Source organism: Seriola dumerili, unplaced genomic scaffold (genome assembly GCF_002260705.1).
Source record: "Seriola dumerili isolate Sdu_G_001 unplaced genomic scaffold, Sdu_1.0 BDQW01000216.1, whole genome shotgun sequence".
Lineage (NCBI taxonomy): Eukaryota > Metazoa > Chordata > Actinopteri > Carangiformes > Carangidae > Seriola > Seriola dumerili.
This window is the reverse complement of record NW_019174471.1, coordinates 588,782-604,400: the sequence shown is the minus strand read 5'-3', so window position 1 is coordinate 604,400 and position 15,619 is coordinate 588,782. Positions and strand designations below refer to the sequence as shown.

Below are 15,619 nucleotides of genomic sequence, written 5' to 3'. Positions count from 1 at the left end.
GACAAGCTGGCGCTTTCACCAATGGGAGTTCACTTAGGACTGTCACCTGGACCAGATCTTGCCTCAGATGCTATGACATCAGGGACTTGGGGTATCAGGCGGACTCAGAGTGCTGTGAGTGGGGGGGGGGGCTGCGCAGCCTGGTTTGTTAGTTTGGAGTCTGGGGTAAAACTGGCTCACTGCTCCTCAGGTTCTCATGGTGTGACTCTTCAGAAATGATGTGTAGAGTTTTGTTGTCCGTACAGACAGAGTTTGTGGACTGTTTCTTTGGGTTTGACCGAAAGAGACCTGTGGTTGCTGACAGTGCCCCCCCTGCATTAATCATCATACTCGATACTGCACTTCCTTGGGTCCTGAGAACTACACCTCCCATGACATAGCTGTGACCCCTAGCAATGCTAGAGTCAACTCAAAAGCTCACACAAACATTTTATGGCATTAATAAAGTCAAAGCGCCATTCAGTGTTTATGTATAAAACCCTAGAGTTTACATACCTCGACAGTGCGACTTAAAGAGATGTTGTTTTCTGGAGCATATGACCAAGATGGGAGACGCTGCTGCATCTCCTCAAGGTCTGGCTTTTAAACCAAAGCACAATTCCATCAGCAAGATATACATATACAACCTACATATTCATGGCCAAGTACTGTTGGGTTTTAGACAAACTGATGTCACACCTTTGCGTGTATCCAACCAAATAACACTTGTACACGTCACCTGTTGCCTTTGGTGTAACTTTAGTCAGGAAACACACTGACACACTTGACACAGGGTTGTGAAGGACTTAATGCTTGGCCTTGCACCCTTGTCATAATTTTGCATCACACATAATTTTGAAACAAATACTGTTGTGATCTGGCAAACAACCAACACACACTTGCCAGGACTTGCACCTGGAATCTTCCAGCCAAGTTGCTGTTACTATTTTACTACAAATACAGCAAATTTATTATATACAATAACTAAGACATGATATAAGATAAACTTGCATTATTGACATAGCAGCACAAGGACTGCTGTTACAATCTAAAGATGAGATTTTTGAGTACCTATACACCTATTGAAATCAGAACATAGTAATACTCATATAAACACAATAATGAATAAGATAAAAGCTGTGGGGAGTTACAGGGTATGTTTAGTACTTTCTTAGTCCTGCCTCTGAAGCACATAGCTCTGCCTCCAGATCGCAGAGTCCATGTAGTGGTCCCTGCTGCCTGGGACTGGACAGCAGAGACTGTCACACTTGGTGTGGCCTCATGGGAAAAAAACACCCCCTCACCTTTGTCCTTTGAATGGTGCACTGCTGAGAAAGCAGCACTTCCTCTCTGTTTCTTCGTGTTGTTGTTGATGTTTGATCTGCGAATCCGGCTGGCTGCCATGTAGAACTGACTGTGGCTGGAGATGACGCCAACGCAGTTCAGTAACTGCCCCTGAGACTTATTCACGATCATGGCAAAGCTCAGTCTCGCTGGAAAGTGCCGACACCACGGACAGGGTGAATGGGAAAATGTTGTCAGATGCGTGGAATCAGGAGTGTGCATCTAGTCTGTAAATAGGGTGATGGGAGAATGTAATTTAAGATGAAGAAAAATGCAATTCTTATCACAACGTACTGATTAAAATTTCTAACAGAGGACAAAAGGCAAGTGCAGGAAAACAGCTGCTTAATTACAGTAACAAGTAATTACAGTTGCAGGCAATAATACAGTGACCAGGCTGCAGTGTAGAGTAATTTCAGTAGGAAAAAAAAGGAAATATGGTGATTTAGTGGGTGGATTTGCTCACATTATTTTTAAGGACAAAAGTGTGGAGTTCAAGATTCTATTCTCTTTTGGCTTATGTGTCACATGTGAAGCTTTCAGTGCTGTAGTATGTATTGTTACCTTTTGTGTTTTCATAAAGCTCCATATTTTCTTCTTCTTCTGTGTTTTATTTGAAGTGTTCATAAGAAGATATATTTGTTGTTTTAAGAACCAAAAATCTCAGTGTAGTTTTACATCTCCTCTCTCAGGCTTCTCTCAGGAGCTCTAGTAACAGCAGGTCGGTGAGCCAATCAGAAGAGAGGAGGCTCTGAGCCTCCTCTCTTCTGAGTGATCCAATAAAAAATATAGCAGATTTCAGCTAAAAACACTCAGAGAAACCAAATCCTGCAAGGTTGGATGGTGGTTCCAGGTGGGCGGGGCTTGGGGCGTGGCTGAGAGCGGTGACTGCTTTGTTGTGACATCACAAAGTTCCAGAAGTCCTGACGGCTGGTTTTAAGGCTCAGTTTCTGAATACAGGCTGTGTGCATTTCTCTGTGGACTGAGGCTTTGATACTTTCACAGTGTTAATATAGAAGCTAGACCTGATCTATAATCACACTACACATGGACATCTGCCTTTAGACTATATGGGACCTTTAAGATGAGATAGGCATGCTATAAACTGATACATGTATGAGACAGGAGGTGCCATAGGTTTGATGGAATGTGAACAGATGATGGAGGAGCAAAAAACACTCCAGCAGGTCTTTGAGCCCAGAAAACAAATTGACTCACTGAAGCTAACACTGTGGGATTTTGATGCTCCAACATTGATACACTTTTTCACACCAAAATTAGCATGTATAAGTATGTTTTTGAAACGTGGCGATTGACTCCTTTCACACTGCCAGACTGAGAGGACACAGACAGACAACTGAGACAGGAGCAGTGTCAGCACATACACTTACAGAGACACACACACACACACACACACAGATGCAGATTCAGAGAGTGAGCTGTTAGCTGCCTTGCAGACTGGTAAAATGGATCCGTCGTATCTCATCCCCGGGTTGGTGCTCCTGTAAGAGGCTCCGTGTGAGACGCTTCAGTGGGTGACTGTGTGTTTTAAAACTTTCTTCAGGGCACCAGCAGCAGGAGGGTGTAGCCACAGTGTCTCTGGTTTAACAGCAGTGTGCCGAGGAGGTGACAGGTCTGTTGTTTGTGTGCTTTGAAAGCAATAATATGTAACAATATCTTTCTGCAAACCCAAAGGCTGCAGTTTAGGGACCTTCAGGACTTCTACCCTAGTTTTTCACTACAGCACCACCCGGCAAACTGGATAGGATTTAGAACGAATCGGGTTTCTGTTACAGTGGCAGTGTCACAAAAAAACTTCCTAGGTCCTAGGACTGTGGTCCTGAAAGTCCTGAAACTGCAGGTCTGTAGAAACATGCTACTCTCTGAAAGACGTCACAGCACAGAAAAATGGGCGAAAGTTAGTGTGTTTACCCGAGTATCATGTTTCCATCACTGCTGAATAAATATCAGTGACCACTGCAGAGTTATGTGAGCCAGGAGTGAATACAGATCGTACTCTTCGACACTGAAGACAAAAGCCCGGTGTCAGTGCGTGTTGTGTGTGTTTGTGTAAAAGGGGCTAAATAGAGTCAAGTGCAGGTCTGAGAACATCTACATGGACAAACCTTAGAGTTTTGACCTCAGTGTTTTGCACTGGGCCAGATGTATGTGACTCCAACACTAATGCTGCTGCCAAAGTACTGCATGTATGGGTGTCATAAACAGAGCTGATATAATAACACAGAAGCACTTCGTGTGGCTTTTATGGCATTTTTAGTGTTGGTCCACAGAGCCATCTTCTACCTTTAGTTTCAGCTGCACTCTGAGACCGTCCCACAGTGTAAGAGCTCTCCTTTAGTCTTTAATTCCTGTAACATTGGCTTGTCAAAGGATCATTTCCCCTTCACTTGATAAAGTAATGGAGTAATTGTACACAATTCAAGTACTTTCATGTTTTCCACACGCACAATTGCAGGCTTTACATGTAATTAACATAGCTCTTGTCATAAACCAATGGGCTGTGAAGGGGATTAGTGTTTGCATGTGAATGGGACCCCTGTCAGCTGTGGAATGTAATTAGGGTTAACAACTAAGCTTAGACCCAAAACATCTTCAAGTGGGAGTCAGCGAACATTGTAATTAGGAAGCACTTTACAGGGCGCACTACTGTGCTTCATGTACTCTAACTTTACACCCACTATGACCTCACTTTGTTCTGAGCGAAGGGGTGCTCTGCCCCGGGGGGCCGCAGCCGGAGGAGGAGATTGGAATTGAAATGCATGCAACATTCATAACTCATTATCGGATATGATTAAGTTGTCCTGGCGCTAATGGATCTTGATGGCGCCAAAACACCAAACACATCCATCATGATTGGAGACTTGTCATTGAATATCAATACACTGTCAATTTGCAGGTGCCTTACATACGCAGCAGTTGCTCATCTATCTCTTTGTCCCTGGGGGTTTCGTAATATGTATATACAAGATGAATGATTTTCATGAAACTAAGTAAACAATCTAGTGACAGTGGTCGTGCTCGGGCTGGATCGCAGCAGCTTTGAAGGGAGCAGCTGTGGTTTTGAGTCGAGGAGAGAGCGCGTTAAATCCAACTTTATACAGTTCATAGGATTTTAAATGGAATATTTCCCAGTTATTTTCAGATGGTGAGAGAAGTTCAGTTTCACAATGGCAGAACAAGTGTAGCAAACGTAAGCCTGTATAGATTTAAGAGCAGAAATGTTAAGATTCTCTTTGGTTTACATACTTTGAAATGGAAGAAACACACCCTTACCATGAATAAAGTCCAACTGAGATGAAATGCAATTTGGTTTTTCTGCTACAGCCACTGTGGAGAAATGTTTTTATTTATTTAGCGTATTTTTTTGGTTTCATGATTGGTTTTGCATCTATTCATCTGAATTCTGTTCGCTCTCCTCGTAACTCCCCGTTCAGCCAATCATATCTGAGCCAGACAGCAGCCTGCCACAGACTCTGAACAACACCCTCCTTGCTGGCTTTCCTGCAGGTACAGGAACACACACCTTTGTGCTGCACCTTCGCTTGTTGAATGAGCGACAGAACAGACATTCAGCAGGGAGAAGCGCATCGCTAACGGCAGTCTGCAGGCCAGATAGCTAATTAGCTGCTCAGTTTCAGCACATTAAACAGCGTGTAAATGTAAGTGCAAATGCCACTTCAGATGCTGGTTGCATGAATTTGGTGGCGTCTCTAAATGAAATCAAAAAATCTGACGACATTGTAAGAAACTTAAAAATATGCTAAACCAACTGGTTTGAATGTCTTTTAATTATTACTTCCTGTCAGTTAATCATGAGGTAATCAACTGATACAGTGGTTGTACTGCTGACATTTTCTTACCAAAACTGATAGGTCGTTTTTGCAACAGGCTATTATGACCCATATTTACGTTTTATTTCTAGGTGACATCTAGTGGTCGTAGTAATTATGACAGGAGCATATAGAAAAGTGTGGTGATGTAGTAAAAAGAGCAACTTTACTATAGTAACCATGGCAACCGAGGTCCGGTACGCCTGTTGAAAGAAACGAGCTGTGTGGTCGCTCAGGTTGAAGGAGTTGTTGAAACTGATTGTTGCTGCTCGTCCTCAGTAGTTGTTTTGTGAACATTTGCCATTAATTACATGTTAAATATTTTATTTATTGGTTGCTCTTGTGTGTGAGATGATTGAGGAAAGACAGACTTTTACTTTGAAGAAGACAGACCTACTATATACTTATACTATATATACTATACTGTATTCTTCTCTTCATTATCTTGACTATTCGCTGTGTTCAGCTGGAACAGCTGTTCTTGCCCAAAATAAATACAAAAAAATGGGCATTTCTGTAGCTATTTTCATTCTTTTTTATTGGCTGAGACCATTCACATAAAACTCACTCGTCCTGATGGCAGCGCAGAAAGAGTTTGATACGTTTTTATGTTATTGATCGAGAGATTGAGACGGTACATTTTAAAAGATGATGTAAGAATCGGTGTCAATTCTTGTGTTTAATCTTTCACCGTATTGGTGTCTCATGTTTGATGGTCGGCCTGCTTGTCTCCTGTCAGTTGCCATCTCTTTACAACCTTGAGAGAGAGGAGAAGATTATTCTGTTTATCGTCACACTTCTTTCCATGATGTTCATTAAATCAAATAACCTTTTTCTTCATTCTGACTCTGGCTCCGGTGCTGCCGTTAGTCGATGTGTTCTTTCAACACTGGCTGAAAAAAAAAAAAATCCCAACAGATAATCTTCCATTGTTAAACATCATCAATTTGTGATGTTGGATGCGTCAGAGGTTGCCTCATCTACCTCGACTCCAGCTCATGATGTCCTACATTCCTCATCAACATCTGTCAGAAAAAAGGCTGCGAACTCATCGCTTTCGATCAAAGTGGGTGCACAGGCATGAAAATCAGCTGGGGGAACATTCAGTTGTGGGTTATTTTGTCTAACACAAAACATGTCATCATATTGTTGCACCAGATGCTGGTTTATTTCCTGCTGGTGTGGGAGGAGAAACTGTTATCATGGCCGCTTCTGTGATGGGTTTCTTCTCCTTCTATCATTATTGAGCATTAGCAAAAATGGCGGCTGTAAAGAGAAAGTCTTGCTCTTTGATTTTGTTAGACTGACACCGAGACGTGGTGTTTCAGATCTCCAGGACATTTTCTGCTATCAAACCTCATTGATGCTGCACTGGAGACGCCCCTGACATTATGTGACATTGTGCACATTATTCCTGTTAAAAAACAGCAGCTAATAACAAAATGGATCCAGATGTGCTGGGAACACAGCCAAGAGGTGTTGTATGGGATGTAGAGGATGTATCATGGTATTGAGGCACTGTGGATACAGAAACCTTTTCTTTTTTTTTCTTTTCCATATCTATTTATAGGTATAAATATGATGGATAGTGCAAAGAATTTAGAGTTACATAGAACATCTAACATCAGCTTAATAATAATGCAAATGATCTCAAAGCCATACACTAAAAGAAAATGCCTCTGCCACAGATTGCTATGGAAATACAGAATTGTGGAACACATGCAAAAATACAATAAGAGCAGCATTACCACGTTCAAGAGTATCAGCAGGACTAAGAGCGGCTTATTTGTCAGACTCGCCAAATCAAATCCTATTCATCATGAGGCAGATATTAGATTATGGTGGTGGAAGGTCATAGGTCAAAGTCACTGTTAACTCACAAAGCACATTATTGTCCATAAGGCTTCACGACATATATTAATATAAATGGTAGTAAGTCATTAATAAGATTAATGAGTAGTAGGCATTAACTTCATCTTGCCAAATAGTGAGCCTGCATTAATGTGTGAAAACTGTTATAACTTGTTTATAATTGTTTATTTATGAGTTATAAAGTGTTAACAACCAAATTAATAACCTTGTTATAAACCATTTCAAATCATCCATAAAGATAGTCTTACTGTAATTTCATACATAGGTAAAACCACCAAAAGTTTAGAGGTTCCTTGATTTGAGAACCAGTGTTCTATGGGACACGAGTGAGGAAGACATTTTGGGATAGCGGGTCACTGAGCAGTGACATGAAAAAAAAGAAGAATTTAACTTTATGTAGATGAGGGTGAAATTCATCTGGAACCTCTTTAATGATACAGTGAAAATGTGACCAGTGAGTTTAGCTTTTAGCAGATGAGGATGAATGTGATTTGTGAAATGTGACCCACCTCTGTGACTTTGCTGCTCGCTAGCTGGCAGGGGTTGATACAGTCAGTCTCTGTACTATAGTTACTACAACATTTACAACGGCCTATAGTAATGCTGCAGTGTGTGAATGCCTGTGGTGTCTGTTTTGAACTGGTTTGAAACATCACAGGGAGAAAGCTGGCGTTCATGTGTCTGAGAAACGTGACATCTGCTGCCTTGATCCATTATTACTTTTACTGTACATGCTGCCACTTGGTGACATCATCAGCGAACACAATGTATGTTTCCATAGTTACACTGACGACACACAACATTTCAATGTACATCTGAACCAAAATGCTGAACCAAATGACGCTGCAGCTGTAAACCCCTTGACCACTTAAAATAAATAGATGAATGAGAGAAATTTTTAAAGTTAAAAAGTAAAACGAGGACAGAACTGAAATCCTACAAGTCCCCCGAAAACAAAAAGAGAGATGCTGATTAATAACCTGGGGGAATGAACTCCCTGGATTAAGTCTGAGGTTACAAGTCTTGGTGTAATCTTAAACTTAGACTTGACAAAGTGACAAAAGTATCATTTCTCCACCTTAGAAACAGCTGAAGTTTCTAGTTTGATTTATAAATCAAAAAGATGCTGAAAGTCTGATTCAATCCATCATTTCAGGCTGACTTGATCACTGTATACAATATTATAATAATAATAATAATAATACATTTTATTTGGCAGCGCCTTTCACAGCACTCAAGGACACTTTACAGAAGATTAAAAACACAATAAAAATAATAAAAACAACAGACAGTTAAAAAGAAAACAATGAAATTATAGCAAATAAGCAGATTGAAACAGATGAGTTTTGAGTCTTGATTTGAACTGGGGTAAAGAAACAATGTTACAGATGTCTGGTGGGAGAGAGTGCCAGAGTCGGGGAGCAGAGCGGCTGAAAGCTCTGCCCCCCGTGGAGCATTATTAAGTGGGAAGAACAGTAAAAAAAAATTCCAAGGTGGTTAGTGCACTAGTCCTAGTGCTAGTTCATTACCAAGAGAAACCAGGTACAAACAAAGAGTGTGTAGCTCCCATAGCATTGGCTGAATTGACAGTTTTAGTGTTAATACTTAATACTTACTGCTCATAATTGCAGTTCAAACAATACAATGTGAATACGGGATAAGCCTTGGTATAAGACTGTCACCGTGAGTCAACATGTACAACACCAGGACCCTGAACCTGCAGAGGCTTAATGGTACTCAGTCTTCATTCATTTTATTATCCAAACCTGTGCTTTTCCTAATGACAAAAGGTTTTATGTGAATACACATTTTATACGTGAATAACAAACACAGTATCACTTTCAATTCACTCTTAATTAAGAAAAAAAGCTTTGCTGAGCATTGCTGAGCCTCACAAAATATTTTACAATGTGTCCACCGCCTCTTTATTGCAAAATCCTATTACTGCCTGTTAAATAAAGGCTACAGCCAGCAGATGGTTAGCATAGCTTAGCACTAAGACTGGAAACGGGGGAAACATCTAACATGACTCATTCTAAAGGTAACGAAATCCACTTACCGACTAAGTGTCAAAATGACAGATTGTTTTTTTTTAAATGTGGGTTCGGACTATTTCTTGGCCAGGAGCAATGACTTCCTGAAGTTTTGCATCATCATGCGGTTGTCGGGCAACCAGGGGAGATCTCACAGATGGCGGGAAGTCGCCTTCTCTCTGCACTAATTTGAGTGTCAATCAAACATCAGATGAGACGGGTGAGAGCAGCGTTCCCTCGCTGGATCGCAGAGTGACAAAACACTGACAAACTGTTACTGAAATTGGCCCATTATAACAAGATAGATATAAAACAAAACACTTCAGCAATTAACAGCAAATGGCGACATTTCTGAAATCATTTGCATGTATTTTTGTACTGATTTTATACACAGAAATTTACTTAAATCCACTGTCTTAAGACTCATTTGATGCTTGAAACATCTGAGGCGTTTGAGTTTTCACTCATATAGTTTCCCGTCATGTGAAAAGAATAATTTAGAGGTCTTTTTCATGTGCATTTCAGTACCACTACTTAGCTGTCATCATATAATGGTACTGATAAGCTTTTCATTGCACAGACACATTTCCTCCACCATCATAGCTTAAGATTACAGGGTTTAATGTGTCAAATGAAGTCCATGACCTGAGTTTAACCTCCTCTCAGTGTTTGTGTTAGTAAAACCAGTGACTGCTGCACAAACTCATTTAAATATTTGGTCGTATTGATGTGTTTTTATTGCTCGTATCACCCAGGGTGAGGGCACCCACGTTAGATCTCATCCTATCACAGTAAAAGCCGTAAGGCAATCACAGAAACGCAGGTGGTCTGGTCTGTATTTCAGTTTAAATGATGACCACTTTTCTTTCATGTGATGTTAATTTAGTCTCAGCAACTCAATGAAGCTTTTTTTTTATATGCACAATAATTGTGGAGCACATTTTACAAGAAGTCAATTTGAGATTTGCATGAAGAATAGCCGAGTGTCATGGCGGAAGGGTTTTGCAATAAAGAGACAAGCGATTGAAATTGAGATACTTGCAAGTGGCTGCGGCTTTGGCTCAGAAAGCACTCATGCGATAGAAATGAAATATAAATGGGAAAATAATGGAGGTTTCCTCCTACGGTGTCATTGAAAACTTTCACATTGCTGTCACAGGCTGGAAACTTACTTCAGGGAACATTTGTCAGGTACACATTTAGATAAGGAAAAGTCGTTCTTGATGAGTTAAAACAGTTAAACACAAAGAGAGTGATTATTCTCTATGAAAAGGTTTGACACTTTAACCTTTTTATCTGTTCCTCTTAAGGACTTACACAGCAACATCTTACTGGCAGATAAACGCCTTTTACATCAGATGATAAATGTCAAGAATCTGAATTAATATTGGACATTCATTAGGTCACAATTACCTTAATTGCACTTGTCCAGTGCTGGATGACTAATGGCTTCATAAAATACCACCTAACTTTTTTCTACATTTTTTTTTTGTTTAATTCCTGTGTATTCAAAGAGTCAATTTGGATAAAATATTTTGAAATGCCTGAGATATAGAGGTGAACCTAGAAGTGCATTTATTCTGAATATGTGCACAAGGCAGGCAACAGTCATCTGACCTGGAGTCAGAGAGAAATTATCGTCACGAAAACAAAATATGATTCATATTTTCATTCCTTTTAACCCACCCTGCTGTTCCCACATACAGTACACGAGGTCATAGCTGTCGGCTCTTTAAAATACATCTGTTTGTGATTAGTCTGAGTCGTGGTGCTGCCGTCTTGGATGTTGGATGTATCTGAATGATGCTGTAGCTTCATGTACGTATGTTATTTGACTTCAGTCATTGTTGACTTATGTAGATCTCTCATCACGTTTCATCTGCCTACTGTCTGCAAACACCCGAACCCACAGTGATGGGAATCTTACTTTCAAATGTTAGTATAACCGACTGTCTCCTTGGCACTGCCCTCTTAGTTACTGTTGCTATGACTAACTCACTTTTAATCAACAGTATGGTGACATCTATATGTTTTGTCCTCCCACTGAATTTATTTTAGGCTTTAGAAAATTACATAAACAACAGCATCTTCACACTCATGATGCTGCACTTATAATGCAGTGTATTATATATCTATATATACCTACACATACTGTATATATATATATATATATATATATACACAAATATACACACATATACATATGTATTCCCATGTGTCTTGAAAGGGACTTCAAAATAAAATGTATTATTATTATTATCATTATTATTATTATTATTATTATAGTAATAATATGTTTATCCCCCAAGACATATCTTTTTTGCCATCTTCAAAGTGTCTATGTAACATACAGTAGGTAAACAAATATATATACACTGTTGCCCATAAAGTTGGAATAATTTTGTCTTCAGACACAATCCTCTGTTTATTCCTATTTAAATGCATCAGTAATCACTTTTGACCAGGTGCAATAATTACATTATGTGTCCCAATTACCCAGGTGAAATGAAATAAATCACATTGTCACAATCATTTCATGGAAAGAGGTCAAAAATATTTTATTCCAACTTTATGAACAACAGTGTATATATATATATAATATATATATATAGAGAGAGAGAGTGTGAGCCCTCAGCAGCCAGGGGAAAGATGACCATGGTTTTGTCCATGTTGGTGCTTTACTGTGATTTATGCATCCAGGGAAAGGGAAGGTGCACAGGATGAATCGGTTGTAGTGTGTGAACTATGTCTCCCATGCATTATTTCCACATGCTGGATATTTAGTATCCTCTATGTACTCATTCTGTAATTACATAATTTTGAAATGTCCACTGCCCATGTTTTTTTTGTTTTTTTTTACTTGGTTACTGGAGGGAAGCCTGGCCAGAGGGTTTAGGGATGTGATAGGAGGCATCCTCAAGAGACATTTACAAAGACTTAAAAAATGATTTATTTACATAGTGCGATCCAAATTAAGCTTGTAGCAAAAATGTAAAGAAAAAAACTGGGCTTAATGTAATCAGTGGTGTCTCAGTTCCTCTCTCCCCTAAATAAAATGTCACTTGTATTAATCATCATTAGTACAAACAGGACTTTCAATATTCCTCACCATGTGCTGAGAAAGTCTAATATAGACTAATTCTAATCAACATACTTGTAACTCCTATTAGACTGATACAGGATATTTCATTCATTCACCAATTCAACGAACAGCGTGCCTCAACTGTTTTGCATATACTGTATATACACAGTGCTAAATACTGTGTCTTGCTAGTAATGGTTGTTGATGAAACTTTGTGGGACTGTAGACTGAGTGTTTTCAACATCAGCGAGTGAGTTTCAGTTTTTTGCATTCACTGCTAAAACCTACATGTACGTAATTTACATACAATGACAGAAAGAAGAGAGGAGGAGAGAAATGAATATGTTCACTATGTGCACTAACACAGCTGCTTGGACTAGCAGCTAGCATGTTTGATGCATTCTTCTTCAGTTAGCATCAGAAGAATTTGCAATGATTAAAAGAATGATGAAATCAAAGTGACTAAAACACAGTGCAAGCAGGAAGCTGCTCCCTGACAGAACACTACTCAAATATAAATTGTTAAAGAATTTATTCTACCAGGCCTTTAATCAGCCACAACAGAACAGAGCAAATGATGCTATGCTTATTTTAGAGGCCTCCTCCATGATGTCTGTGGTTGCTTTTGAAACTTAATTCACCATTTGATGAATGTTCATCTTAATCAGGGGTAGTAGCTCCATAATGTATTTTTGTTAGACCCTCGCCGCCTGGTAAAATACCTGTTATTCTCCATTCATTTGTGGCATTTTCTTAAAAAATGTACTCACCAAGCACAAGGTGAGATAATCCAGATGACATCATTGGGGTTACACTGTACTACACTACACTGAGAAAGCTCATGCAGATGCACATAATGCATTATAGACCTGTATTCACAAGCTAGGTGCTAATCACTTTAATGGTTTCACTGATTCTGATGTGTAAAATAAATACAATTCCGCTAAACGTCCCATATTAAACACTTTTACAGAGTGTTGGTTGAAGTGTTGATCCATAAGAAGATATATTTGTGGTGTTAAGAACCAAAAACCATCTCAATGTAGTTTTACATCTCCTCTCTCTGGCTTCTCTCTGGAGCTCTAGCAAGAGCATGGCGTTTTGTGTCAGTCTCTGAGCGTTTGTTCTGATTGGCTGACTGTTTTCTTAACAGTGGTCTCTAATATTGCTCTCCTTGGGAAGGCTGTGCAGTGATATATGGGCTTCCTGACATACGAGCGTTCTGCAGCGTTTCCTCAATATTTTGTCGAGTCTGTCTTGTAGCTTGCTAGCTCAGGGATGGAATGGCCGCTTGTGGTTGTGCTGTTAATAAAGTTGGGGGTCATATTCCTGACAGTAATAACAGCTATGGCCTCAGCTCTGCCCCCGAGCACGGCTGAAAGCATAGCTGTTATTACGTCTATAGCTGTGGGCAGCGAATGTATAGTTGTGACATCACAAAGTTCCAGAAGTCCTGACGGCTGGTTTTAAGGCTCAGTTTCTGAATACAGGCTGTGTGCATTTCTCTGTGGACTGAGGCTTTGATACTTTCACAGTATTGATATAGAAGCTAGACCTGATCTATAATCAAAGGAGACATGGAAATTTCCCTTTATACAACCTTTAAATCATTAACAAAATTCCCAGACGATGGACAGAAACTTAGTAAGTAGCAAGTAATCAATGCAACAATCACAATGCTTGTGTTAGTGCTTTGAGAGAAGGATTTTAATTAAAACAAAGAATTAAAAGCATTCATTTTATATTACAGAAAATGCACTAATCAATTAAATGCTGAAAGCTGGAAAATAATAGAGTTCAGCTGTGCTGTGGTGAAAAGCCATCTTAATAGCCCCATAGGATTTTCAATAATGAAATGTGTGAGAGGCAATTAAACCATTTTGCTCCATCTTCTTTGTCACTGTGACTGCAGCAGTCACTATATGCAGACCAGAGCAGAGCATCTGTCCTCCACTGGAGCTCTACCTCTGTCCTCCTCAGGTGACATATATAGACTACGCACCCGGCCCTTTTAACCACTGCGAAGTTTGTAAAAGACAAGGCTGAAATTGATGGTGTGAAACGGTCCAATGCCAAGCCTGAGGACAATTAATCCTGCCTCGCCATTAAAGACGTCTCCTTGATACAATAGAGGATGCCAGGTCCATCTGTGGAGACGAGATGTAGGAGTCATGCATACGCGCAGACAGGGAAAGCTACGGCTCCTAATTCTGCTCATTAATCACCTGTCTGCCGAACATCCTCCAGAGAAAAGCGCTTGGTTCCTGCGAGGTAATTACAGTACTTGAAGGAGCGCTCTCTCCAGCAAATGTTCATAAGTAGCCATCTTATCCCTCTCCTGCCCTTCCCTTTTTTTTTTTTGTCTCAGCCATGGAGCCAATAGCTTCTCTGTCCTCTGGAGAAACTTCCACCTCCTCCTCCTCCTCCTCCTCCTCCTCCTCCTCCATCTCTCCATCCTTTTCTGCCGCACCACTCTTGCTCTTCTTCAGCTTTGTAGTCAGCAGACTCTTTTTCCGGGCACACATCCATTTGGCATCCGATGTGGGATAAATAAATTATAGCCTCTAAAATCGATGCCCAGTCCATGATGTAGGCTGTAGGCTTAGTGCTTGCCACCGTGCTAGAATTATGCCACTGGGGCTCAAACGGGCATTTCTTGAGCCCAGGAGGTATGATATTCTGTTTTTTGGTTTTTTTGGTTTTTTCTCTCCTATTGAAATTTTTTTTTTTACTGGAAAGCCAATTCCCGTCCTTCTGACATTTTATTATTTGTCATACGTTTTTATGGCTAATATTACTTTTACTGCGGAGACTGATGGAGGTTTTGAGGCATAATTTGTCTCAGGAAGCTGTTAGTTTGTCACACAGCATCCTGGTTTGAACCAGTTTTTTCCCCTGGATTCGCTGTAGCGTCTGGAGGCTGTCTTTAATTTCTCTACAGAACCACTCAAAGAATCTAAAAATAAATCAAAAACAGAGGCAAGAGTGACATCTTTGGGCATTTATTTTTAAAGGTAGAATGGTAGCAATGCAGTCACTCAGGCTGTAAACTATGTGCTGATGTTGGAATGAAAGATTTATAACCGTCATAGGATTGATGATGCCTTCTCTCGAAGTTGTCATCGGTTTTAGGGAGTTCGTCACTAGACTTTCACAAAATACATCTTTGAACATGTCCTCAGAGTGGCTCTGGTTTGCTAACGCTCTGTTTCTCTTGCTCTCTGTGTTCCCAGATGGAGATGATACCAGAGCCTGATCCTGACGACGAGGGGACAAAAATAAGTGTAAGTTGAAGTATGCGTCATGTATTCTGGGTCATATGGGCTCCAATCAGGGTCAAAAAAGATTTTGAGCTCAGAAAATTCAAATGTTTGTAGTTGTAAATCAATCTTTGTAAACCTGTGAAATAAATGTGCATCAAGAGAAATTCAGGTTTGTAAAAATTTGTACACTGTGTG

General features: G+C 40.0%; 1 protein-coding gene across 1 annotated transcript in view; it reads left to right on the top strand.

Annotated features, from left to right (window-relative positions):
- The window catches only part of vstm2a (V-set and transmembrane domain containing 2A), an 82,809-nt gene that overhangs the window by 47,309 nt on the left and 19,881 nt on the right, over positions 1-15,619 (top strand). The window contains exon 3 of the mRNA XM_022754083.1: positions 15,395-15,445. Within this exon, the coding sequence (XP_022609804.1) occupies positions 15,395-15,445 (51 nt within the window). The remainder of the gene's footprint in view (positions 1-15,394; positions 15,446-15,619) is intronic.